The sequence below is a fragment of the Malaclemys terrapin genome, chromosome 4 (genome assembly GCF_027887155.1).
Source record: "Malaclemys terrapin pileata isolate rMalTer1 chromosome 4, rMalTer1.hap1, whole genome shotgun sequence".
Lineage (NCBI taxonomy): Eukaryota > Metazoa > Chordata > Testudines > Emydidae > Malaclemys > Malaclemys terrapin.
Window position 1 is genome coordinate 948827 of NC_071508.1, and position 23256 is coordinate 972082.

The following is a 23256-nucleotide window of genomic DNA, read 5'->3' on the forward strand; positions in this document are numbered from 1 at the left end:
CAGACCCCCAGCCCAGGGCCCCCCATTGTCAATAAACACGGCTCTGGAAGGGGGACCCCTGGGGTGAGGTGCATGTGGTTTTATTGGGCAGGCAGTGGCAGAATCATTGGGGGTCCTCGCTTCCAGGGGGATGCTGGGAGTAGGAAGTGTCTCCCCCACACCCGAGCCTGCCTGGGTAAGTCAGGCTACAATTCCCCCCTCCCAGAATCCCTCAGGGCAGGCTGGGAGGGGCCCGGCTGGCTCACTCCCACAATGTCTTGGGGCAAAGAGCAGGATGGGTTGTGGGGGGCAGCGGTTCTCGGACGCCTGGGTTCCTCAGGGGCGGCGCAGCAGGCGCCTCCAGAGCTCGCGGCGGAGGAGGTCCCGCTCTTTGCGGATACCCTGCAGCACGCTCTGATTCTCCTGGGCCCGGCGCACCAGGTACGGCAGCACGTCCTCCACCGCCCCGTACGGTATGGACTTGTAGATGGCGTATCCAGCCTGGCCTGCAGGAGAGAGACGGTCAGCAGGGGGCGCCGCGCTGTGAGAGGGGGCATTGCATGCTGTGAGGGGGCCAGCAAGGGGGGGGAGGCGCCGCACACTGTGAGGAGGTGCAGCGGGGGGGGGACCGTGCTGGGGCGGAGGGGGGTGCCGCACACTGTGAGGAGGTGCAGCGGGGGGGACCGTGCTGGGGCGGAGGGGGGTGCTGTGCACTGTGAGGGAGGCCAGCGGGGGGGCAGCGGTGTGTGTCTCCATGCACCGTGGGAGGGGCCAGTGGGAGTGTCGTGCGCCATGAGGCGGGAGTGCCGTGTGCCGTGAGGGGGGGTAACCACACTCGGAGGGGGGGCAGTGGGGGGGCACCGCACGCGCCATGAGGGGGGCCAGCAGGGGGGGGAATGCACTGTGAGGAGGGTCAGCGGGGGGGGTGTACCCAAGGCCAGGGAGACGTGGTCACACATGCCCAGCAACTGCCCGAAGCAGACGGCCCCTCCATCCTTGGCAATGCCCAGCTCCTCCATCCTGTAAGGGGATGCGGATTAGGCACCGCGGGGGGGGTCTCTGCCCTGCCCCTCTGCTCCTGCCCCCCGAGCCGCCATCCTTCACCCCTCCTTTCCACTCCAGGCATGAGGGAGCAGTGCATGCTGGGAGTGTAACCGACCTGCGGATGGCGTGGCTCACAGAGGTCTCGTTGTGGCTGGCGACGATCAGCTGGCACTGCTGCCCATCCCGTGCCACCAACTCCAGCAGCAGGTCCAGGCAGTGCTGGTAGCTGCAATACAGAGTGCCAGTGTGGGTCCTGCCCCCCAATCTCACACGGCGCCGGCGTGGGCCCGGGACCCCGGCATCCTGCCCCCCAATCTCACACGGCGCCGGCGTGGGCCCGGGACCCCGGCGTCCTGCCCCCCAATCTCACACGGCGCCGGCGTGGGCCCGGGACCCCGGCGTCCTGCCCCTCAATCTCACACGGCGCCGGCGTGGGCCCGGGACCCCGGCGTCCTGCACCCTCAACCTCGCCCCTGCCCGGGGATTATTTCTCCTCCGGTTCAGCATAAGACCCAGGCGTCCTGCACCCCACCACACATGCACACAAACCATGGGGTCACCACAGGCCCCCCAGCTTCCAGTTGGAGTCAAGGCACCAGGGGCTGCGGGGGAGCCAGATATCCAAGCCCCTACCCACCTCACCTGTGGTTGGTGGCCTCCCAGGTGGGGTGCAGGGGGTCAGGGTATCCCCTCTCCCGCGCCAGCCGCCGCTCCTGCTCCAAGTAGGCCCCACGCACCAGCTTCACCCCGAAACAGAAGCCCCGGCGCTCGGCCAGCGCCGCGTCCGCGCCAAGCCGCACCAGGCAGTCCTGCGAGAGCAGCACCAGGCTCAGGGGACGGGCCTTGGGGGGAGACTGGACAAGGGGTGCAGGGGAGGGGCGGGAGGAGGCTGGCCAAGGGGGTGCAGGTGGGGGCAGGAGTGGGGGCGCAGGCCAGGGGGCGCAGGCTGGGGGAGGAGGGGCTGGAGGAGGCTGGCCAAGGGGGTGCAGGTGGGGGCAGGAGCAGTGGTGCAGGCTGGGGGAGGAGGGGCTGGAGGAGGCTGGCCAAGGGGGGGCAGGTGGGGGCAGGAGTGGGGGCGCAGGCCAGGGGGTGCAGGCTGGGGGAGGAGGGGCTGGAGGAGGCTGGCCAAGGGGGTGCAGGTGGGGGCAGGAGCGGGGGTGCAGGCTGGGGGAGGAGGGGCTGGAGGAGGCTGGCCAAGGGGGTGCAGGTGGGGGCAGGAGCGGGGGCGCAGGCTGGGGGAGGAGGGGCTGGAGGAGGCTGGCCAAGGGGGTGCGGGTGGGGGCACAGGGGGGAGGCTAGCCTAGGGCATGCAGGTCGGCCCAGGGGTTGCAGCGGGGGCTTTGGGGGCACTCTGGCCAGGGGGTGCAGGCTGGGGGAGGCTGGCCAAGGGGGTCTGGCGTGGGGTGGGGTTGGGGTACCTGCAGGTAGCACTGGTAGGTGTTCCACACCCAAGGCTGGGCGCGATTCCAACGCCCCATCAGCGCCAGGGTGACAAGCGTCAGCGCGGGGTTCACGTAGGTGTACTCGGCGTCCACCAGCACCCGCACCCCCGCCTCCACCGCCCGCTGGGGGGAGACACAGTCAGACCCCCGGTACCCCCGACACCTGCACTCCCACCTCCACCGCCCGCTGGGGGGAGACACAGACCCCCGGTACACCCGCACCCCCGCCTCCACCGCCCGCTGGGGGGAGACACAGTCAGACCCCCGGTACACCTGCACCCCCACCTCCACCCCCCGCTGGGGGGAGACACAGTCAGACCCCCAGTACCTCTGACACCTGCACCCCCACCTCCACTGACCGCTGGGAGGAGACACAGTCAGACCCCTGGTACACCCGCACCCCCACCTCCACCGACCACTGGGGGAAGAGACGCAGTCAAACCCCCGGTACCCGCATCCCCACCTCCACCAACCACTGGGGGGGTAGACAGTCAGAACCCCAGGAGGAGGAGGAGTGCTAGGCAGAGACAGGCTCCACCTAACGAAGAGAGGGAAGAGCATCTTCGCCAGCAGGCTGGCTAACCTAGTGAGGAGGGCTTTAAACTAGGTTCACCGGGGGAAGGAGACCAAAGCCCTGAGGTAAGTGGGGAAATGGGATCCTGGGAGGAAGCACAAGCAGGAGAGCGCAACAGGGGAGGACTCCTGTCTCATGCTGAGAAAGAGGGACGATCGATGAGTTATCTTAAGTGCCTATACACAAATGCAAGAAGCCTGGGAAACAAGCAGGGAGAACTGGAAGTCCTGGCACAGTCAGGGAACTATGATGCGATTGGAATAACAGAGACTTGCTGGGATAACTCACATGACTGGAGTACTGCCATGGATGGATATAAACTGTTCAGGAAGGACAGGCAGGGCAGAAAAGGTGGGGGAGTTGCGTTGTATGTAAGAGAGGAGTATGACTGCTCAGAGCTCCGGTATGAAACTGCAGAAAAACCTGAGAGTCTCTGGATAAAGTTGAGAAGTGTGAGCAACAAGGGTGATGTCGTGGTTGGAGTCTGCTATAGGCCACCAGACCAGGGGGACGAGGTGGACGAGGCTTTCTTCTGGCAACTAGCAGAAGTTACTAGATCGCAGGCCCTGGTTCTCATGGGAGACTTTAATCACCCTGATATCTGCTGGGAGGACAATACAGCGGTGCACAGACAATCCAGGAAGTTTTTGGAAAGTGTAGGGGACAATTTCCTGGTGCAAGTGCTGGAGGAACCAACTAGGGACAGAGCTTTTCTTGACCTGCTGCTCACAAACAGGGAAGAATTAGTAGGGGAAGCAAAAGTGGATGGGAACCTGGGAGGCAGTGACCATGAGATGGTCTAGTTCAGGATCCTGACACAAGGAAGAAAGGAGAGCAACAGAATACGGACCCTGGACTTCAGAAAAGCAGACTTTGACTCCCTCAGGGAACAGATGGGCAGGATCCCCTGGGAGAATAACATGAAGGGCAAAGGGGTCCAGGAGAGCTGGCTGTATTTTAAAGAATCCTTATTGCGGTTGCAGGAACAAACCATCCCGATGTGTAGAAAACAGTAAATATGGCAGGTGACCAGCTTGGCTAAACAGTGAAATCCTTGCTGACCTTAAAAACAAAGAAGCTTACAAGAAGTGGAAGATTGGACAAATGACCAGGGAGGAGTATAAAAATATTGCTCAGGCATGCAGGAGTGAAATCAGGAAGGCCAAATCACACTTGGAGTTGCAGCTAGCAAGAGATGTTAAGAGTAACAAGAAGGGTTTCTTCAGGTATGTTAGCAACAAGAAGAAAGTCAAGGAAAGTGTGGGCCCCTTACTGAATGAGTGACGGAGGATGTGGAAAAAGCTGAAGTACTCAATGCTTTTTTTGCCTCTGTCTTCACGCACAAGGTCAGCTCCCAGACTGCTGCACTGGGCAGCACAGCATGGGGAGGAGGTGACCAGCTCTCTGTGGAGAAAGAAGTGGAGAAAGAAGTGGTTCGGGACTATTTAGAAAAACTGGACGTGCACAAGTCCATGGGGCCGGATGCGCTGCATCCGAGGGTGCTAAAGGAGTTGGCGGATGTGATTGCAGAGCCATTGGCCATTATCTTTGAAAACTCATGGCGATCGGGGGAGGTCCCGGATGACTGGAAAAAGGCTAATGTAGTGCCCATCTTTAAAAAACGGAAGAAGGAGGATGCGGGGAACTACAGGCCAGTCAGCCTCACCTCAGTCCCTGGAAAAATCATGGAGCAGGTCCTCAAGGAATCAATTCTGAAGCACTTAGAGGAGAGGAAAGTGATCAGGAACAGTCAGCATGGATTCACCAAGGGGAAGTCGTGCCTGACTAACCTAATTGCCTTCTATGATGAGATAACTGGGTCTGTGGATGAGGGGAAAGCAGTGGATGTGTTATTCCTTGACTTTAGCAAAGCTTTTGATACTGTCTCCCACAGTATTCTTGCCGCCAAGTTAAAGAAGTATGGGCTGGATGAATGGACTGTAAGGTGGCTAGAAAGCTGGCTAGATCGTCGGGCTCAGCGGGTATTGATCAATGGCTCCATGTCTAGTTGGCAGCCGGTATCAAGCGGCGTGCCCCAAGGGTCGGTCCTGGGGCCGGTTTTGTTCAACATCTTCATTAATGATCTGGAGGATGGCGTGGACTGCACTCTCAGCAAGTTTGCAGATGACACTAAACTGGGAGGAGTGGTAGATATGCTGGAGGGTAGGCAGCGGATACAGAGGGACCTAGACAAATGGGAGGATTGGGCCAAAAGAAACCTGATGAGGTTCAACAAGGACAAGTGTAGAGTCCTGCACTTAGGACGGAAGAATCCCATGCACTGCTACAGACTAGGGACCGAATGGCTAGGCAGCAGTTCTGCAGAAAAGGACCTAGGGGGTCACAGTGGACGAGAAGCTGGATATGAGTCAACAGTGTGCCCTTGTTGCCAAGAAGGCTAACAGCATTTTGGGCTGTATAAGTAGGGGCATTGCCAGCAGATCGAGGGACGTGATCATTCCCCTCTATTCGACATTGGTGAGGCCTCATCTGGAATACTCTGTCCAGTTTTGGGCCCCACACTACAAGAAGGATGCGGAAAAATTGGAAAGAGTCCAGCAGAGGGCAACAAAAATGATCAGGGGGCTGGAGCACATGACTTATGAGGAGGGGCTGAGGGAACTGGGATTGTTTAGTCTGCAGAAGAGAAGAATGAGGGGGGATTTGATAGCTGCTTTCATCTACCTGAAGGGGGTTCCAAAGAGGATGGAGCTCGGCTGTTCTCAGTGGTGGCAGATGACAGAACAAGGAGCAATGGTCTCAAGTTGCAGTGGGGGAGGTCGAGGTTGGATATTAGGAAACACTATTTCACTAGGAGGGTGGTGAAGCACTGGAATGGGTTACCTAGGGAGGTGGTGGAATCTCCTTCCTTGGAGGTTTTTAAGGCCTGGCTTGACAAAGCCCTGGCTGGGATGATTTAGTTGGGGATTGGTCCTGCTTTGAGCAGGGGGTTGGACTAGATACCTCCTGAGGTCCCTTCCAACCCTGATCTTCTATGAGTCTACCCCCGACACCCACACCCACGCCTCCACCGCCCGCTGCGGGGAGACACAGTCAGAGCCCCAGCACCCCCGACACCTGCATCCCCGCCTCCACCGCCCACTGGGGGGAGACATGGTGAGAGCCCCCCCTCCAAGCTCCTGCACGTGGCCCCAGCTCTGACCTGGGTGACCCCGTCCAGCCGCAGCAGGGAGGCCTGTAGGTGCCGGTTCTCGGCTGGGCTCAGGCCGGAGAAGTTCGCCTCCTGGGGGCAGCATTAGGGGCAGGGTTGGTCCAGCTCTAAGGAATGTGCACAGGGCAAGCTGGGGGCAGGGTGGGGCAGGGCTGGGCTCCTGATGGGGGGGGGGCTGAGGGGGGCTGGGCCGGGGCCCACAGCGGGTTCTGGGGTGAGCCCAAGCGCCCCTGGGACTGGCAGAAGCTGCGTGGTCCAGGCTGACCCCCAAGACCTTCCATGGGGAGAGATGCTGCCTGGGGCCAAAGGGTGGGTGGGAGCAGGGCAGGGAGCAGTGTGGGGCAGGGGCCCTAGCGTCACACTCAAGGCCTGGCTAAAGGCCTGGACAGGACCAGCCCCCCTGTGTCTCGGTGATGGGGCCGCCCTAGGGGCAGGATTTGGGGGCGAGGGGACAGCACTGACCTCTCCACCCATCACTGCCATGACTCTGTCCATGCTAAACTCCGACAGCCCCCCCGGCTCTCCCAGCCGCAGCGACACCGTCCTCTGGGGGGAGACAGCATGGGGGGAGTCGGGGGGCTGCTGGGGGCACCCCCATCCTGCCACCTCCTCCCCTACGCCCCATCCCCTTCCTGTCCCCCTCAGCCCCCCCATCCCGCCACCTCCTCCCCTACGCCCCATCCCCCTTCCTGTCCCCCTCAGCCCCCCCCATCCCACCACCTCCTCCCCTACGCCCCATCCCCCTTCCTGCCCCTGCTCCCCCTCAGCCCCCCACCTCCTCCCCTACGCCCCATCCCCCTTCCTGTCCCCCTCAGCCCCCCCCATCCCGCCACCTCCTCCCCTACGCCCCATCCCCCTTCCTGCCCCTGCTCCCCCTCAGCCCCCCACCTCCTCCCCTACGCCCCATCCCCCTTCCTGCCCCCTCAGCCCCATCATGCCACCTCCTCCCCTATGCCCCATCCCCCTTCCTGCCCCTGCTCCCCCTCAGCCCCCCACCTCCTCCCCTACGCCCCATCCCCCTTCCTGCCCCCTCAGCCCCATCATGCCACCTCCTCCCCTACGCCCCATCCCCCTTCCTGTCCCCCTCAGCCCCCCCCATCCCGCCACCTCCTCCCCTACGCCCCATCCCCCTTCCTGCCCCTGCTCCCCCTCAGCCCCCCACCTCCTCCCCTACGCCCCATCCCCCTTCCTGCCCCCTCAGCCCCCCCACCTCCTCCCCTACGCCCCATCCCCCTTCCTGCCCCCTCATGCCACCTCCTCCCCTATGCCCCATCCCCCTTCCTGCCCCCTCAGCCCCATCATGCCACCTCCTCCCCTATGCCCCATCCCCCTTCCTGCCCCTGCTCCCCCTCAGCCCCCCACCTCCTCCCCTATGTCCCATCCCCTTCCCTTCCTGCCACCCCGCTCCTCCCCAGCTCCCCATCCCGGCACCTCCTCCCCTATGCCTCCCACACCCCATCCCCCTACCCTTCCTGTGACCCAACAGCGCCCCATCCTGCCACCTCCTCCCCCATGCCCCTTGTTCCTCCCCAGCCCCCAATCCTGCCACCTCCCCCATGCCCTCTACCCCTTCCCTTCCTGCCACCCTGCTCCTTCCCAGCCCCCCATCCCACCACCTCCTCCTCCCACGCCCCCTACCCCTTCCCTTCCTGCCATCCCACTCCCCCCCAGCCCCCCATCCCACCACCTCCTCCCCCTCCTGCTCCTTCTCCCTCTCAGCCCCCCACACCACTGCCTCCTCCCCCATTCCCCAGCCCCCTTCCTGCCCCTGCTCCCCCACACCCCCTTCCCTTCCCCTATTCAGTGGGTCTCACTTGCATGCCTCAGCTGGCTCCCGCCCGCCAGCCTGCAAACAGATTGGCATGGGCAGCAATGAGGGGACCCAGGCGTCCGGGACCCAGCCCCTCAAGTCCCCATAGGCATGGAGCAGAGTCCCAGGCACCCTACATCTTTCTCTCCCAAAAGGGGGCGTCGGCAGCTCCCCCCCCCGCCCCCCGGTACTCACACAGAGCCGGGCGCTCATCAGGGCCGTCACCTTCAGCTGCATCATGGGCTGGGATCCCCCCTGGGCCGAGAGCCCCACGCAGCCTAGCACGGCCCCCCGGTTCCCCTCGTACCAGCCCTCCCTGTGGGGAGAGAGAGCTGGGCCCCCGCCCGGACCCCCCCCCCCACAGCCCCCGGGTTCCCCTCGGCCCAGCCCTCCCTGCGCGGGGAGAGAGATGGGCCCCTGCCCGGATCCCCACCCCACAGCCCCCCGGTTCCCCTCGGCCCAGCCCTCCCTGCGCGGGGAGAGAGCTGGGCCCCCGCCCGGACCCCCCCCCCACAACCCCCCGGTTCCCCTCGGCCCAGCCCTCCCTGCACGGGGAGAGAGAGCTGGGCCCCTGCCCGGACCCCCACCCCACAGCCCCCTGGTTCCCCTCGGCCCAGCCCTCCCTGCACGGGGAGAGAGAGCTGGGCCCCCGCCCGGACCCCCCCCCCACAACCCCCCGGTTCCCCTCGGCCCAGCCCTCCCTGCACGGGGAGAGAGAGCTGGGCCCCCGCCCGGACCCCCCCCACACAACCCCCCGGTTCCCCTCGGCCCAGCCCTCCCTGCGCGGGGAGAGAGCTGGGCCCCTGCCCAGACCCCCACCCCACAGCCCCCCGGTTCCCCTCGGCCCAGCCCTCCCTGCACGGGGAGAGAGCTGGGCCCCCGCCCGGACCCCCGCCACACAGCCCCCAGGTTCCCCTCGGCCCAGCCCTCCCTGCGCGGGGAGAGAGCTGGGCCCCTGCCCAGACCCCCACCCCACAGCCCCCCGGTTCCCCTCGGCCCAGCCCTCCCTGCACGGGGAGAGAGCTGGGCCCCCGCCCGGACCCCCGCCACACAGCCCCCAGGTTCCCCTCGGCCCAGCCCTCCCTGTGGGGAGAGAGAGCTGGGCCCCCGCCCGGACCCCCCACACACAGCCCCCGGGTTCCCCTCGGCCCAGCCCTCCCTGTGGGGAGAGAGAGCTGGGCCCCTGCCCAGACCCCCACCCCACAGCCCCCCGGTTCCCCTCGGCCCAGCTCTCCCTGCGCGGGGAGAGAGCTGGGCCCCCGCCCGGACCCCCGCCACACAGCCCCCAGGTTCCCCTCGGCCCAGCCCTCCCTGTGGGGAGAGAGAGCTGGGCCCCCGCCCGGACCCCCCACACACAGCCCCCGGGTTCCCCTCGGCCCAGCCCTCCCTGTGGGGAGAGAGAGCTGGGCCCCTGCCCAGACCCCCGGTTCCCCTCGGCCCAGCCCTCCCTGCGCGGGGAGAGAGCTGGGCCCCCGCCCGGACCCCCACCACAGCCCCCGGGTTCCCCTCGGCCCAGCCCTCCCTGTGGGGAGAGAGAGCTGGGCCCCTGCCCAGACCCCCACCCCACAGCCCCCTGGTTCCCCTCGGCCCAGCCCTCCCTGCGCGGGGAGAGAGCTGGGCCCCCGCCCGGACCCTCACCCCACAGCCCCCCGGTTCCCCTCGGCCCAGCCCTCCCTGCGCGGGGAGAGAGCTGGGTCCCCGCCCGGACCCCCCCCACACAACCCCCCGGTTCCCCTCGGCCCAGCCCTCCCTGCGCGGGGAGAGAGCTGGGCCCCCGCCCGGACCCCCCCCCCATAACCCCCGGTTCCCCTCGGCCCAACCCTCCCTGTGCAGGGAGAGAGCTGGGCCCCTACCCGGACCCCCCCCACAGCCCAGCCCTCCCTTGGGGGGGGGGGAAAAGAGAGCTGGGCCCTCTCGAATGTGGAACCCACCCTCCGGGACCATCCCCACTGCCCCCCCAAGACCCATCCTCTGGGATTCCCCATAACCAAACTCCCTTGGATTCCCATAATGCTCCCCCCCCCCATAATCCCATGGCCCCACCCTACCCTTCCTTGTCCTGCCCCACGTCCTCCTCGATTGGCACGGCCAGGAGGGGGCGCAGCCCCAGGGCACGGAGGCGCTGCACTGTGACCCCCACCTCAGGGGGCGTCTGCCCCGCCACAAACTGCCCGTAGAAGGAGGCGCGCAGCAGGGACCCCCAGAGCCGGTGCCCCAGCAGCCGCCGGGACACGGAGAGCAGCTGGGGAGGAGACGGGCATCAGTGACCCCCATCAACAGCCCCCTGGCACACGCCCCTCACTGGGGGGCCTGCTGCAGGAGCCGTAGGGGGCACACAAGGTTGTGCTGTGGGGCAATCTCACAGTGGGACACAGGGCATGGTGTGGGCAGTCCTGGAGAGCAGCAGGGGTTCACATGGGGCCAGGCCCAGGGAAGCGGGGGGACCCAGCCGGGGGGCAGGGTCTGGCTGGGGGGCCCGTCCCAGGGAAGTGTGGGGCAGGGTCTCACCGTGGGGGCCCGTCCCAGGGAAGCGTGCGGCAGGGGGCCCCGCGTGGGGCAGGGTTTGGCTGGGGGGCCCGTCCCAGGGAACTGTGGGGCAGGGGGCCCCGCGTGGGGCAGGGTCTCACCATGGGGGCCCATCCCAGGGAAGCGTGGGGCAGGGTCTCACCGTGGGGGCCCGTCCCATGGAAGTGTGCGGCAGGGGGCCCCGCGTGGGGCAGGGTCTGGCTGGGGGGCCCGTCCCAGGGAAGTGTGGGGCAGGGGGCCCCGCGTGCGGCAGGGTCTCACCGTGGGGGCCCGGCGCACCAGCCCTGGCAGGCCGCACAGCCTGAGCACCAGCAGCCCCCGCGCCAGCTCCCAGCCGCTCTTGAGCCGCAGAACGGCGCCGTCAAAGCTGAGCTGGGCCCCATGGGGGGCTGGGGCCGCCCCCCCCGCCCGCTGCAGCCAGCGCCCCCCGCGCCCCAGCATTGCGCCCGCTGTCTGGCCGGGCCGGGAGCGAAGGTCACCCGCCGTGGGGCAGGGCCAGCGGAGAGTGAAATCCAGCCCTGCGACCCCCAGGACAGTCACTCATTAACCCCCTGGGCCAGCCCCCCCGCTCTGCCCCAGGACCCCCCCCCCCCCCGCAGCGTGGGAGTGAATGGGGGCGGCGCCCGGCTGGGCCAATCCTGTGGGGCTGCGGGCAGAGAAGGGGGCCCTCAGGAGGCGGCTTCCCACCCTCTGGGTCCAGCCCCCCCGCCCCACCCGGCCCCTCAGGAACTCCAGGCCACGTCTCTCCCGCTCACGCTGTTTATTCCAACTCCAATACAGCGCGTGCCGCCCCCCTCACCTCCACCCCCCGGCGAGGACCCAGGCGTCTGGGCGCTCAGTAGTTGGCCTGTCGCTCCTGCTGGCGGTAGCCGCCCCGGCGCATGTAGCCGCCCTCGTTCTTGCGGTAGCCGTCTTTCTGGTCTGGGGGAGAAGGGGGGTTAGAAACAGCGACAGGGAGGGGCTCACCCCCCAGGTACCCAGCGTGGGGTAGGGCTTCGGGGCAGAGGGCAGGCTATGGGGAGCAGGCACTCACCCCAGGGGATGGGTGCCTGCGGGCAGGTGGTGCATAGGGTAGATTGCTGTGGGGCAGACCGTGGGGAAGACACCTCGGAAGTACCCACCCTGGGGGGGTGGGTGTGTCAGGGAGGGGGGGATAGGTGTGGGGCAGGCCGTGGGGCAGACTCACCGCGGAAGTACCCGCCGTAGGTGCCCTGCTTGTGGTCGAAGACGCGCTCGTTGTTCTCCACCAGGTTGCCCAGTTTCTCAGCCAGCTGCAGGGCCATGTTCTGCAGGGCGGTCGGCTCCGTGCGGTGCATCACCACCGTCTGCGTGGGCTGGTCCAGCGAGGCCTGTGGGGCCGGGGGTCAGCGGGGGGCCTGGCACCTCCCCCCAGCCCCCCAAGTGCCCTGTGTCCCCCCCCCAGCCCAGCCCGGGCCCTGTGGTGCATCACCACCGTCTCCGTGGGCTGGTCCAGTGAGGCCTGTGGGGCTGGGGGTCAGCGGGGAGCCTGGTGCCCCCCCAGCCCCCCAAGTGCCCTGCGTCCCCCCCAGCCCCGCCTGTGCCCTGCCCCCCCCAGAGTACCCTGACACACCCCCGGCGAGCCAGCCCCCACAACCCCCCAAGTGCCCTGCATCCCCCCCAGGCCTGCCTGTACCCTGACGGTCCCCCCAGGCGAGCCAGCCCCCGGCGTCCCTCCCACCAGCCCCCCAAGTGCCCTGCATCCGCCCCCCAGCCCAGGCCCTGCGCCCCCCGTGGCCAGACCCCAGCCCCCCCTCACCATGAGCTCCTCGTTGATGATCATCTTGCTGATGATGCTGTGCACGGTGGGCAGGTCCAGCTGGAACATGTCCGACAGGATCTCCATGCTGGGGGGGCAAAGAGAGGGGGGGTTAGGGACAGGCCCCGCCCCCAGCGCTCAGGCCCCGCCCCCGGCACCCAGGCCCCGCCCCTACCTGATGGAGTCATAGACGCTGCTGTAGGTGAAGAGGTAGGTGCGTAGCGACTCCTCCTGGATTTTCCTGCAGGGGCAGCAAAGAGGGCGTGGTCACCACTGGCTCCGCCCCTTGCTGAGCCCAGGGCACCGCCCACAGCCAGAAATCCCATGGCTGGGTATGGGACCCTTACCCCTCCCCCGACTCCCGCTCCCTGCGCCACCCCAGAGCCCTGCTCCCCAGCCCGTTTCACCCCATAGCCCCCGCTCTCCCCACATGGCCCCAACCAGCCCCCCCCACAGCTCCCGCCCCACCTATAGCCCCCAAACCCCCACCCCTGCTCCCCAGCCCGTTCCACCCCATAGCTCCCGCTCTGCCCACATGGCCCCAACCAGCCCCCCTGCTCCCCCCACAGCCCCCCGCCCCACCTATAGCCCCCAAACTCCCACCCCTGCTCCCCAGCCCATTCCGCCCCACAGCACCCGCTCCCCGCATGGCGCCAACCAGCCCCCTGCTCCCCCCAGAGTCCCCTGCCCCACCTATAACCCCCAAACCCCCACTCACCGGACCAGCATGGTTCGCACTTTGTCGGCCTCGGGGAACAGGTCCCAGACCTTCCCGTTCATCTTCTCGTTGATGATGAACCGGTGGCAGGTTCGCCAGTCGCCCATCTTCATGGCCTTGGACGCCGCCACCACGTGCTCCCGCATCGACTCGGGGGGGCCTGGGGGCAGCGGGAGAGCAGGCGCTATGGGGCGGTTCCCCTGGCTCCCATCCAGCCCCGGGGAGAGGGGAGGGGGGATTGCTCACCTGGTACTATGACCCTATGGGGGGGAGCGTGCGTGGCTGACTCTGGGGGCCCCGCGGTCGGGCATACGACCCCGGCTAGGATGACTGCGATTGTGGGGCCTGGGACAATGCACAGGTGTCTGGCTGGCCAGGGGGCACTCACCCAGCAGGGGCCAGCGCCGCGGTCATGGGGCTGGCTGGGGCAGCGCGTGGGTGCCCGTGTGGGGGTGACGCGGGGGTGCCCACGGTGGGTGCCAGGGGGCAGCGCATGGGTGCCTAGGGGGATGCGGGTGCCTGTGGGGGAAACAGGGCAGTGTGGGGGCACGGCTGTGGGGGACATGGGGCAGTGCGGACGCACGGGGTAGGGCTGTGGGGGGCATGGGGGGGATGGGGGGCAGGGCCACTCACCCAGCAGGGGCTGGCGCTCGCCCACGCGCAGCTGGTGGTGGAACTGTTTGCTGATCATGCGGCGCCGGGCGTCGAACTCGTGGGCAGCCATGTAGGGGATCTCGAGCAGCATGGCCGACACCAGGTAGACGCACTCCAGCAGCTCCAGGTTGATGTGCATGTGGAAGGGGACCTGGCGCCGCTTCTCGATCTTCTCCTGCTCCTGGTTGCGCTCCTGCAGGCTGCGCATCAGCAGCCCCTGCCCCAGCAGCTCCTTGGCGCGGCCGGACGACTGGATGTCCAGCAGCGCGTTGTGCGCGTCCTTCGTCATCCCCTGCCGGAAGGCGCAGATCCCCAGCTGCACCATGGTGCGGTTGTACAGGATCTGCGGGGAGAGGGGTGAGAGCCGGCCCGCGCCGCCCCACGGCCTGCCCCCCACCACCCCGCGCCGCCCCACGCGCCGCACAAACACCCCGGCCCCCGCACCATGGTGTGGCTGTACAGGATCTGCGGGGAGAGGGGTGAGAGCCGGCCCGCGCCGCCCCACCGCCTGCCCCCCACCGCCCCGCGCCGCCCCACGCGCCGCCCCACCGCCTGCCCCCCACCGCGCCGTGCCGCCCCACCGCCTGCCCCCCACGTGCCGCCCCACCGCCTGCCCCCCACCGCCCTGCCCCACGGCCTGCTCCCCACCGCCCCGCCCCATGCCCCGCACACACACCCCGGCCCCTGCACCATGGTGCAGCTGTACAGGATCTGCGGGGAGAGGGGTGAGAGCCGGCCCCGCGCCGCCCCACGGCCTGCCCCCCACCACCCCGCGCCGCCCCACGCACCGCACACACACCCCGGCCCCTGCACCATGGTACAGCTGTACAGGATCTGCGGGGAGAGGGGTGAGAGCCGGCCCCGCGCTGCCCCACGGCCTGCCCCTCACCTGCACCGGGGGGTCGGCGTGCTGGATGTTGTCCTGCAGGTGGGACATGAGCATGAGGTCGCGGGCCTGGAACCAGCGGCTGTGCAGGGCGTGGTGGTAGATGTGGCACAGGATGGCGCAGGTTCGGATCCGGTCCGTGCGGTCCTTGGCGTAGATGTACTTGCAGAGCCGGTCCATGAGCACCGCGCTGTCCTCCCCCTCGTTCTCCGCCTGGTCCTGCTCCGACTGGGGGGGGGGGGGAGCTGGGGTGAGACGGGGACCCCAGAGCCCCCCTGACCCCGGAGCGCCCCCCGACCGCCCGGCCCCCAGAGCACCCCACCGACCGCCCCCCTCCCCCTCGTTCTCCGCCTGGCCCTGCTCCGACTGGGGGGGGGAGTTGGGGTGAGACGGGGCCCCCCAGAACCCCCCTGACCCTGGAGCGCCCCCCGACCACCCCGCCCCTAGAGCCCCCCCCAGCGCCCGCTCCCCTCCCGCTTGTTCTCTGCCTAGTCCTGCTCCGACTGGGGGGGGAGCAGGGGTGAGACGGGGACCCCAGAGCCCCCCCGACCCCAGAGTACCCCCCCAACCCCTTGTTCTCCGCCTGGTCCTGCTCCGTCTGCGGGGCCCCCCCCGACTGCCCCACCCCCAGACTGCCAGGGCCGGCCCTGAGCACCCCTCTCCAACTGTGGGGCCGCGGGGCGAGACGGAGCACCCCCCTCCAAGCACCAAGGGCCCCAGAGCGCCCCACCCCACTCCGACCACTGCACCCCGGCCCAGAGCGCCCGCAGAGCGCCCTGCTCTGACCACTGAGGGCCGGCCCCGAGTGCCCCACTCCAACTGCAGGGCAATGGAGTGAGACCGGCCGGCCTGGAGGCCCCCCCAAGCATTGTCCTCCGACAGCGGGCAGACAGAGGTGAGCCAGGGCCCCAGAGCCTCCCCATGCCCCACAATGGCCCCCAGAGCACCTACCCCACTGCGGGGGCCTGGCAGGGCCCCACAGGAGAAAAGAGAAGATCAGTGTCAGGGGGCCGGAGGTAGGGGTCGGTACCTCGGAGTCTCTGTGGGGCCCTGCTGGGGGGGGGGGGGCTGCAGACAGGGGGGTTGGGGGGGTCAGTACCTTGGAGTCGCCGGCGGGGCCCTGCTCCCGCTGATGCGCCTTGTAGTCGAACTTGTAGTAGGTGTGCAGCACCCGGCGCAGGTACCCGCGGCAGATCTCCTCCGTCGTGCCCTTCTCCTGCAGGTAGCTCTGCACCCGCCCGATGATCCCGCACACCCGCCCCTCGTCCTTCAGGTGATCCACGTACTCTGGGGGGGGGGCGGGGGGGTCACACCCTGTCCTCGGCCCCCTGGCACCCAGCCCCCCCAATCCCCGACTCCCCCAAATCCTGCACACCCGCCCCTCGTCCTTCAAGTGATCCACGTACTCTGGGGGGGCAGGGGGGGTCACACCCCGTCCTTGGCCCCCCGGCCCCCCCAAATCCCACACACCCGCCCCTCGTCCTTCAGGTGCTCCATGTACTCTGGTGGGGCAGGGGGGTCACAACCCGTCCCCAGCCCCCCAATATCCCACACACCCGCCCCTCGTCCTTTGGGTGTTCCACGCATGCTGGGGGGCAGGAGTTTCCCCACGTTTCTCCCCCCAAGGGTTACTTCCTTAGGCCTTAGCCCCCCGCCTCCGCCACTCACCCTGGGAGTGCGGGTCCGTGTTCTGCATGATCTTGGTGAACTCCTCGTCCATGCGCTCCACCAGCGTCAGGATGCAGCCGCGCACCCGCAGGGGCTGGGGGGAGGGGAAAGGAGTCACCCCCTGGATCCAGGCCCCCGCCCCCAAGCCCCCCCAAAGCTGCTCACGCCAGTGCTCAGCCCCCCATTTCGTACCCACCCCCAGGGACTCACTCCCACCCCCCTTCTCTGGCCGCACCCAGTGGCGGGTAGTTCCGCTGGCTCCGTCCCCAGCATTAGCCACTCCAACAGTACAGGGTGAACCGCCCCCCGAGCGTGACCCCAGCCCCTCTCCCACCCCCCGGGCGCTGAGCGTGGCCCCGGTACCTGCTCGAAGTTGGACAGGTTCTCCGACTCCTCCAGGATGTTCTCCCCGATGAAGATGTTGGGGTTGGCGAAGAGCATGTCCAGCAGCTCGTCAATGCTCTCCAGGCACTTCTTCCACATCTCCGGCTGCGGCACAGCGGGGTCAGGGGGCGGGCAGCAGGGGGCCAGAGGCCCCGCCCCCTCACCTTCCCGGAGGTGGCCGGGTTGGGGCCCCGCCCCCTCACCTTCCCGGAGGTGGCTGGGTTGAGGTGACCCAGCCCCAGGCCCCGCCCCAGCCCCCTCACCTCCATGTAGGTGGCCAGGTTGAGGTCCCGCCCCCAGCCCCAGGCCCCACCCCCCTCACCTTCATGTAGGTGGCTGGGTTGAGGTCCCGCCCCCAGCCCCAGCCCCCTCACCTTCATGTAGGTGGCCAGGTTGGGGTTGTAGTCGTAGAGGGAGGCGACGATATTGAACTTGATCTTGAGGTCCATGGCGATGCCCAGGTTGTTCTCGGCCGCGATGGTCACCAGCAGCTGCAGCAGCTCGATCTGGGCCGCCCTGCATGGCGGGGAGACCCGTCAGCCGCCCCAGGGCATGCTGGGAACCAGCCGCCTCCCCAGAGCCCGCCCCCCTCAGCCGCCTCCCCGGAGCCCGCCCCCCTCAGCCGCCTCCCCGGAGCCCGCCCTCGTCAGCCACCCCGGGACATGCTGGGAACCAGCCGCCTCCCCACAGCCGCCCCGGGGCATGCTGGGAGAAGGGCCCTGCCCAGCTCCTGCTGCCCCACCCCCCTAGGCACAGGAGGGGGGACCCGCCGCCCCGCCCCAGGGCATGCTGGGAGAAGCCCCACTCACCGGTCCGTGCCCTTCTTCCCGCGGGCCTGCAGGATCTCGTTCAGCTTCTTCACCACCACGGCGTGGTTGATCTCGGTGCCCTTGGCGAACATCTTGGGCTTCTCCTGGTGGGGACAGAGAGTGGGTCAGGCCTGGGCTTCAGCCCCCCTGCCCCACGGGGGAATCTTCCCCGGCCCAGCTCGGCCCCCTGCCCCACAGGGGATCTTCCCCGGCCTGACCCCCAGGGTTCCCCCGCCCGGGTCTCACCTTGACCAGGGGCGCCCCCCCTTTGACCTTCTCCCACTCGCCGCCCTCGTCCTCCTCGTCCTCGTACTTCTTGGCCTTGCGGTCGTGCTTCTTCTTGGCCTTCTCATCCCGCTTCTTCTCCGTCGACTTCTTGTCCTCGTCCCTGGGGGCAGGGAGTGGGGGATGGGACCCCGACCGCCAGCGCCGATGCCCCCCGGCAACCGCCCTCAGGGACCAGGGCACTGGACATGGGACCCAGGCATCTGGAACAGTTCCCCTACACCCCCAGCCCCCGGGAAGGGGACCCAAGCGTCCGGGACAGCTTCCCTACACCCCCAGCCCCCGGGAAGGGGACCCAGGCATCTGTGACGGCTCCCCCAGGGTCCATGAAAGGGAATGGGACCCAGGCATCCGGGACAGCTCCCCCACAGGGCCCTACAGCCACCAAGGAAGTGGGGGAAGAGTCCAGGCTGAGATTCGCTAGGCCCCGCCCCTCACTTCTTGAGGAATTTGGAGGCCAGTGAGGTGTATTTGCCGTCGTCCTCGTCAGACTCGGAGTCGGTGTCGGAGTCGGACGAGCCCCAGTCCTCGTCGTCGGAGTCAGAGTCCTCCTCCTCCTCTTCCTCCTGGGGGAGACAGAGCATGCTGGGAAATGCCCCCCCCGGCATGGCGCCCGCCGTGGAGCATGCTGGGAAACGCCCCCCCGGCCTGGGGCGCAGCTGAGACGCGGAGTGCAGAGCGCACGGGCGAGCAATGGGAGCTCTCCAGTGGCCGCAGACTGACATACGTTGGACCAACACCGTTTTGTAGCACACGCAACTCCTGGGGGAATTCTGCGCTACTGCGCGGGTACATAATTAATGAACTGCGCATATTTTTAATTTTTTGGGCAGAAAAAAAGCTTCCATCAAAAGGTTGCTGCAGTTCCACCTTTGCCCCACCAGAGGGCGCTGTGGCGAAGGAACGCAGCAGCAGCTCCCGGCCAGCGAGGGAAGAGAAAGAGCTGCCAGGAAACAGGCTGGGGGGGGGGGGGGGGGGTCAGACAGCGTGGGGTGCTGGGGGGGGGGTCAGACAGGGGCTCATAGGGGCTATGGGGGGGGGGTCAGACAGGGGCTCATAGAGGCTATGGGGGGGGTCAGACAGCGTGGGGAGCTGGGGGGTCAGACAGGGGCTCATAGGGGCTATGGGGGGGGTCAGACAGCGTGGGGTGTTGGGGGGGTCAGACAGGGGCTCATAGGGGCTATGGGGGGGTCAGACAGCGTGGGGTGCTGGGGGGGATCAGACGGGCTCATAGGGGCTATGGGGGGGCAGACAGCGTGGGGTGCTGGGGGGTCAGACGGGCTCATAGGGGCTATGGGGGGGTCAGACAGCGTGGGGTGCTGGGGGGGTTCAGACGGGCTCATAGGGGCAGGGGCGGAATGGGAGTGGAGGCGCAGGGCCACTGGGGGAGGGAAGTGCACAGACACGGTGATGGGGGAAGGGGTGCAGAGACACATAGGGGCTGGGTGGTGGCTGGGTGGGGGCACACAGACACATGGGGGCAGGGGGTACAGGGACACATGGGACGGGGTGGCTGAGTGGGGGCACACAGACACATGGGGGCAGGGGGTACAGGGACACATAGGGGCAGGGTGGTGGCTGAGTGGGGGCACACAGACACATGGGGGTGGGAGTACAGGGACACACAAGTGATGGGGAAGGGGGTCAGAACCACATGGGGATGGGGGAGTGGGTGTCTGAGTCTGGGTGGAGGGAAACATGTGGACAGGGGGTGCAAGGACACATGGGGGTGGCGGGGACAGGGCAGATGTGCCTGACTGAATGGGAGAGGCTAGGGGTCAGCCAGAGTCTGCTTGGGGGAAGCTCCCTAACAATCCCCCCCCCCCCCCCCCTCCAAACCTGTTCCAGACTTTTCCCACCCACACCCAACAACCCTCCAAGTTCACACCCAGGCTCCTTCCCTCTCCCTCAGCTCCTGCGTTACCCCTGACTCCCCCCAGCCTTTGCCCTGCTTCTGAGGGGGGCGGGAAATACGGTTCCGTACGGTAGTTTACATGAATTATTACGGGGTTAATATGCCCAGTAAGGAATCTACTCGTCAAAAGAAATTTTCTGAATCGTTCCCATCGTATCGTTACTGACATACCTGCCGACAGGTGGCGTGAAATAAATTGTCAAAATAATTGAAACGGACCAGATTAGATTGTGTTATTTTGACAAATAAAATAGGCAGAATTTTAAAATATTGTGCGCAGAATTTCTAATTTTTAGGTGCCGAATTCCGCCCAGAGTAACACACGCGGCCTGAATGAACCTTAATCCAGCGGCCCCCCACTACCTCCCCTCCAGGGCATGGTGGGAACTGCCACACATGGGCAATGTCACGCCCCCCACGCACGCCCCCTCACCTCCATCTTCTTGAGGAACTTGCTGCGTGACTCGCCCGAGGGCTCCTTCTTCTTCAGGAAGGCGGCCGCACTCATGCCCTCGCCATCATCGTCGTCCTCCGAGGAAGAGGAGCCTGGGGGGGAGGAAGGGGACGGGGTGGGGGGAGATCAGTGCTGGAACACAGCCAACCCCGCCCCCCGCCCCCATGGCGCCAGCCTCACCTTCCGAGTCGTCGCTCTTCCTCTCCTCGTCCTCGTCCGCCGACTGCTCGGGGTTCTGGGGGGACAAGTGGGGTGAGACCCTGCGGGGCAGCCCCGGCCCCTCCCTGCAGCCCCCCCCAGCCCCCGCCCCCCGGCACCTGTCTGTAGCTGCTGATCTGGCTCTCGTAGTCCCGGTTGTACTTGCGGATCTTCTGCCGCAGGGTGCTCAGGGCCTTGGCGTTGTTCTTGTTCATCTTCTTCTTGCCCTCCTTGTCCTCCCACAGCTGGGGGGAGACGGAGCTCAGCGGGGGGAACCCGGCCCGACGCCCCTGGGGGCCTGCAGCCCCCCCGGCTCCCAGCCTTGCCCCATAGCTCCTGCCACCGCCCCCCGCCCCCACTCTGCCACAGCCTCCGGCTCCAGTCCTGCCACTGAGCATGCTGGGAAACAGCCTGGTGTGCTCTGCCAGGGGCCCCCGTCTCTCCTAAGTACCATGGGACCCCCCCCACACCCCACTCTGGGAGCTCAGCCCCCACGCTGCCAGGCTGGCACCCCCCAGGCAGTGGGCGGGCGCCCCACCTCGTTGAGGTCGCCCCCCCCGGCAGCAGCCCCCCCCCCCCCCCGGTGAGCAGGCCAGGACAAGCCCCCGGGCGGCGGCCCCCCCCCACACGCCCACCTCGTTGAGGTACTGCTCCAGGTCGGCCAGGATGCGCACGTAGAAGCGGGGGACGCCCTCCTTGTCCACGATGCTCTTGGCCTTGCCGTAGGCCTTGCCCAGCAGCTCGAACTCCTCCAGGCACTTGGTCACGTCCCGGATCTTCATGGCATTGCGGATCGTCTTGATCAGGTTGGTGAGCTCCTCGAACCTGCGCCCGCAGCGGGTCAGCAAGGGGTCCAGCCCCCCGCCCCGGCTCCATGCCCACCCCCTGGGTCAGCGCGGGGTCCGGCCACCCCTGCGACCCCCATCTCCACCTCCACGGTCAGCACGGGGTCCAGCCCCCCGCCCCGGCTCCATGCCCACCCCCTGGGTCAGCGCGGGGTCCGGCCACCCTGCGACCCCCATCTCCACCTCCACGGTCAGCACGGGGTCCAGCCCCCCGCCCCGGCTCCATGCCCACCCCCTGGGTCAGCGCGGGGTCCGGCCACCCCTGCGACCCCATCTCCACCTCCACGGTCAGCACAGAGTCCGCCCCCCCCCCCAACCCCACGGTCAGCACGGGGTCCAGCCCCCCCGCCCCGGCTCCATGCCCACCCCCTGGGTCAGCGCGGGGTCCAGCCTGGCCCCCCCTGCGGCCCCACCCCCTGGATGACCGTGAGGTCTGGCCCCCCCTGCGACCCCATCCCCACCTCCACAGTCAGCACGGGGTCCAGCCCCCTCCCCGGCCCCATCCCCACCCCCGCCCAGCCAGTGGGGCTCAGCACAAGGTCAGGCCCCTCCCAGCACCCCACAGCTGCCCCAACAACGGGGGTCAGTGCAGGACAAGTCTCCTCATCTACCTAGCCCCAACCGGCCCCTAATGGGGCAGCTGCACCCCCAGCACCCCCCAGCTGGGCCCGGCTCTCCCCACTCACCGCTTGTCCTTGGCGCTGCGCACCACCCGCTTGGTGTCCTCCTCATCCTCACTCAGCACGATGGGCCTGGGGGGGTGCAGGGGGGTTACACGGGGGGGCGCCGGCCAGGCCTCGATCCATGGGACCCCTTCCCCACGGACACCCCACTGACCCTCACCCCAGAGGCACCCCCAGGTACCCTGAGCTCCCCCAGCCCCTCCCCCCCATGGGGAACCCTGAGCACCCCCGGCGCCTGTCCCCCCAGCCCCCCACCAGACCCCCCCCGGGTACCCCAGCGCCCCCCCCCGCACTCACTTGCTGTAGTTGCCCCCGACGGGTTTGGGCACCAGCTCGTCCCCGGAGAGCGACGACTCCGACTCGCTGTCCGAGCCCGTGGTGAAGAACCGGGACATGGCGCCGGCTGGTCTGCGGGGGGGCGGCGGGGTCAGAGGCGGGGGGGGGCACTGTCCCCCTGCGCCCCCCGGACCCCTCCCCCCCCACTGCCCCCCCGGACCCCTCCCTCCCCCCACTGCCCCCCCCCGGACCCCTCCCCCCCCCCCCACTGCCCCCCCCGGGACCCCTCCCCCCCACTACCCCCCTGCGCCCCCCCGGGACCCCTCCCCCCCCCCCCACTGCCCCCCCGGACCCCTCCCTCCCCCCCACTGTCCCCCCCCGGGACCCCTCCCCCCCCACTGCCCCCCTGCGCCCCCCCGGACCCCTCCCTCCCCCCCACTGCCCCCCTGCGCCCCCGCTGTTCCTCGCACCCGTCCCGGACCGACCCCCCGCTGCTCCCTCCCCCCTGAGGGCCCCCCCACAGACACCCCCAACTCCCCCACGAGCTCCCCGCGCCCCCCCCGGACCGACCCCCCCTCACCGCGCACGTTGCTGCTACTCGGGTCGGGCCTGCGCTAGCGAAGACAGGAAGGGGGAACAGCGCATGCGCGCCAGGAACCGGCTCTGTACCGCGGGGGATGCCGGGAGACGTGGTTCTACTGGGACCGCCCCCCAGGGCATGCCGGGAAATGGAGTCCGGGGGCGGGGGAGGGGAGCGGGGCATGCTGGGAAATGGAGTCCCGGGGGGAGGGGGGAGGGGGGAGCGGGGCATGCTGGGAAATGGAGTCCCGGGGGCGGGAGCGGGGCATGCTGGGAAATGGAGTCCCGGGGGGCGGGGGAGGGGAGCGAAGCATGCTGGGAAATGGAGTCCCGGGGGCGGGGGCGGGGAACGGGGCATGCTGGGAAATGGAGGCCCAGGGGGTGTCCCAGACCCCCAGGCTCAGTGCCAGGCCCCCCCCGGCGCAGTGTCTGTCCGTGGGCCGGACCCCCAGGGCTCTCGCTCTACCCCAGGGCCGGCCCCACGCCCTGGGCTCCAGCCTCCTGCTCCGCCTGGCAGGCAGCCCCCCCACGGGGACAGACACCCCCAGCCAGAGCCCCCCTTAGCACCACTGCTCCCC

The 23256-nt window shown here is 68.1% G+C and overlaps 2 protein-coding genes across 6 annotated transcripts; both read right to left on the minus strand.

Annotated features, from left to right (window-relative positions):
• Window positions 1–64: 64 nt before the first annotated feature.
• Window positions 65–11031, minus strand: LOC128836430 (hydroxyproline dehydrogenase-like). 4 transcript variants are annotated; one of them, XM_054026709.1, is made up of 10 exons: window positions 10809–11031; window positions 10070–10263; window positions 8217–8337; window positions 6674–6757; window positions 6203–6283; window positions 2442–2588; window positions 1666–1832; window positions 1139–1249; window positions 941–999; window positions 65–485 (listed from the first exon to the last, which is right to left on the minus strand). In XM_054026709.1, exons 1-10 carry the CDS (start codon window positions 10986–10988, stop codon window positions 316–318), a joined length of 1314 nt encoding a protein of 437 aa, XP_053882684.1. In that variant the 5' UTR covers window positions 10989–11031; the 3' UTR covers window positions 65–315. The 4 variants fall into 4 exon arrangements, with proteins under 4 accessions (XP_053882684.1, XP_053882681.1, XP_053882685.1 ...); XM_054026706.1 differs by having other exon boundaries at window positions 911–999; window positions 10809–11029; XM_054026710.1 differs by lacking the exon at window positions 10809–11031 and adding an exon at window positions 10530–10676 and having other exon boundaries at window positions 911–999.
• A 261-nt stretch (window positions 11032–11292) lies between these two features.
• On the minus strand, window positions 11293–22760 carry LOC128836429 (eukaryotic translation initiation factor 3 subunit C). 2 transcript variants are annotated; one of them, XM_054026704.1, is made up of 21 exons: window positions 22680–22760; window positions 22121–22231; window positions 21827–21892; window positions 20931–21120; window positions 20415–20540; window positions 20278–20332; window positions 20077–20189; window positions 18167–18294; window positions 17690–17831; window positions 17444–17547; window positions 17009–17150; window positions 16614–16739; window positions 16251–16344; window positions 15682–15869; window positions 14586–14810; window positions 13676–14039; window positions 13043–13202; window positions 12500–12565; window positions 12325–12412; window positions 11734–11896; window positions 11293–11468 (listed from the first exon to the last, which is right to left on the minus strand). In XM_054026704.1, exons 2-21 carry the CDS (start codon window positions 22216–22218, stop codon window positions 11383–11385), a joined length of 2724 nt encoding a protein of 907 aa, XP_053882679.1. In that variant the 5' UTR covers window positions 22219–22231; window positions 22680–22760; the 3' UTR covers window positions 11293–11382. The 2 variants fall into 2 exon arrangements, with proteins under 2 accessions (XP_053882679.1, XP_053882680.1); XM_054026705.1 differs by having other exon boundaries at window positions 22121–22226; window positions 22680–22736.
• Window positions 22761–23256: the final 496 nt, after the last annotated feature.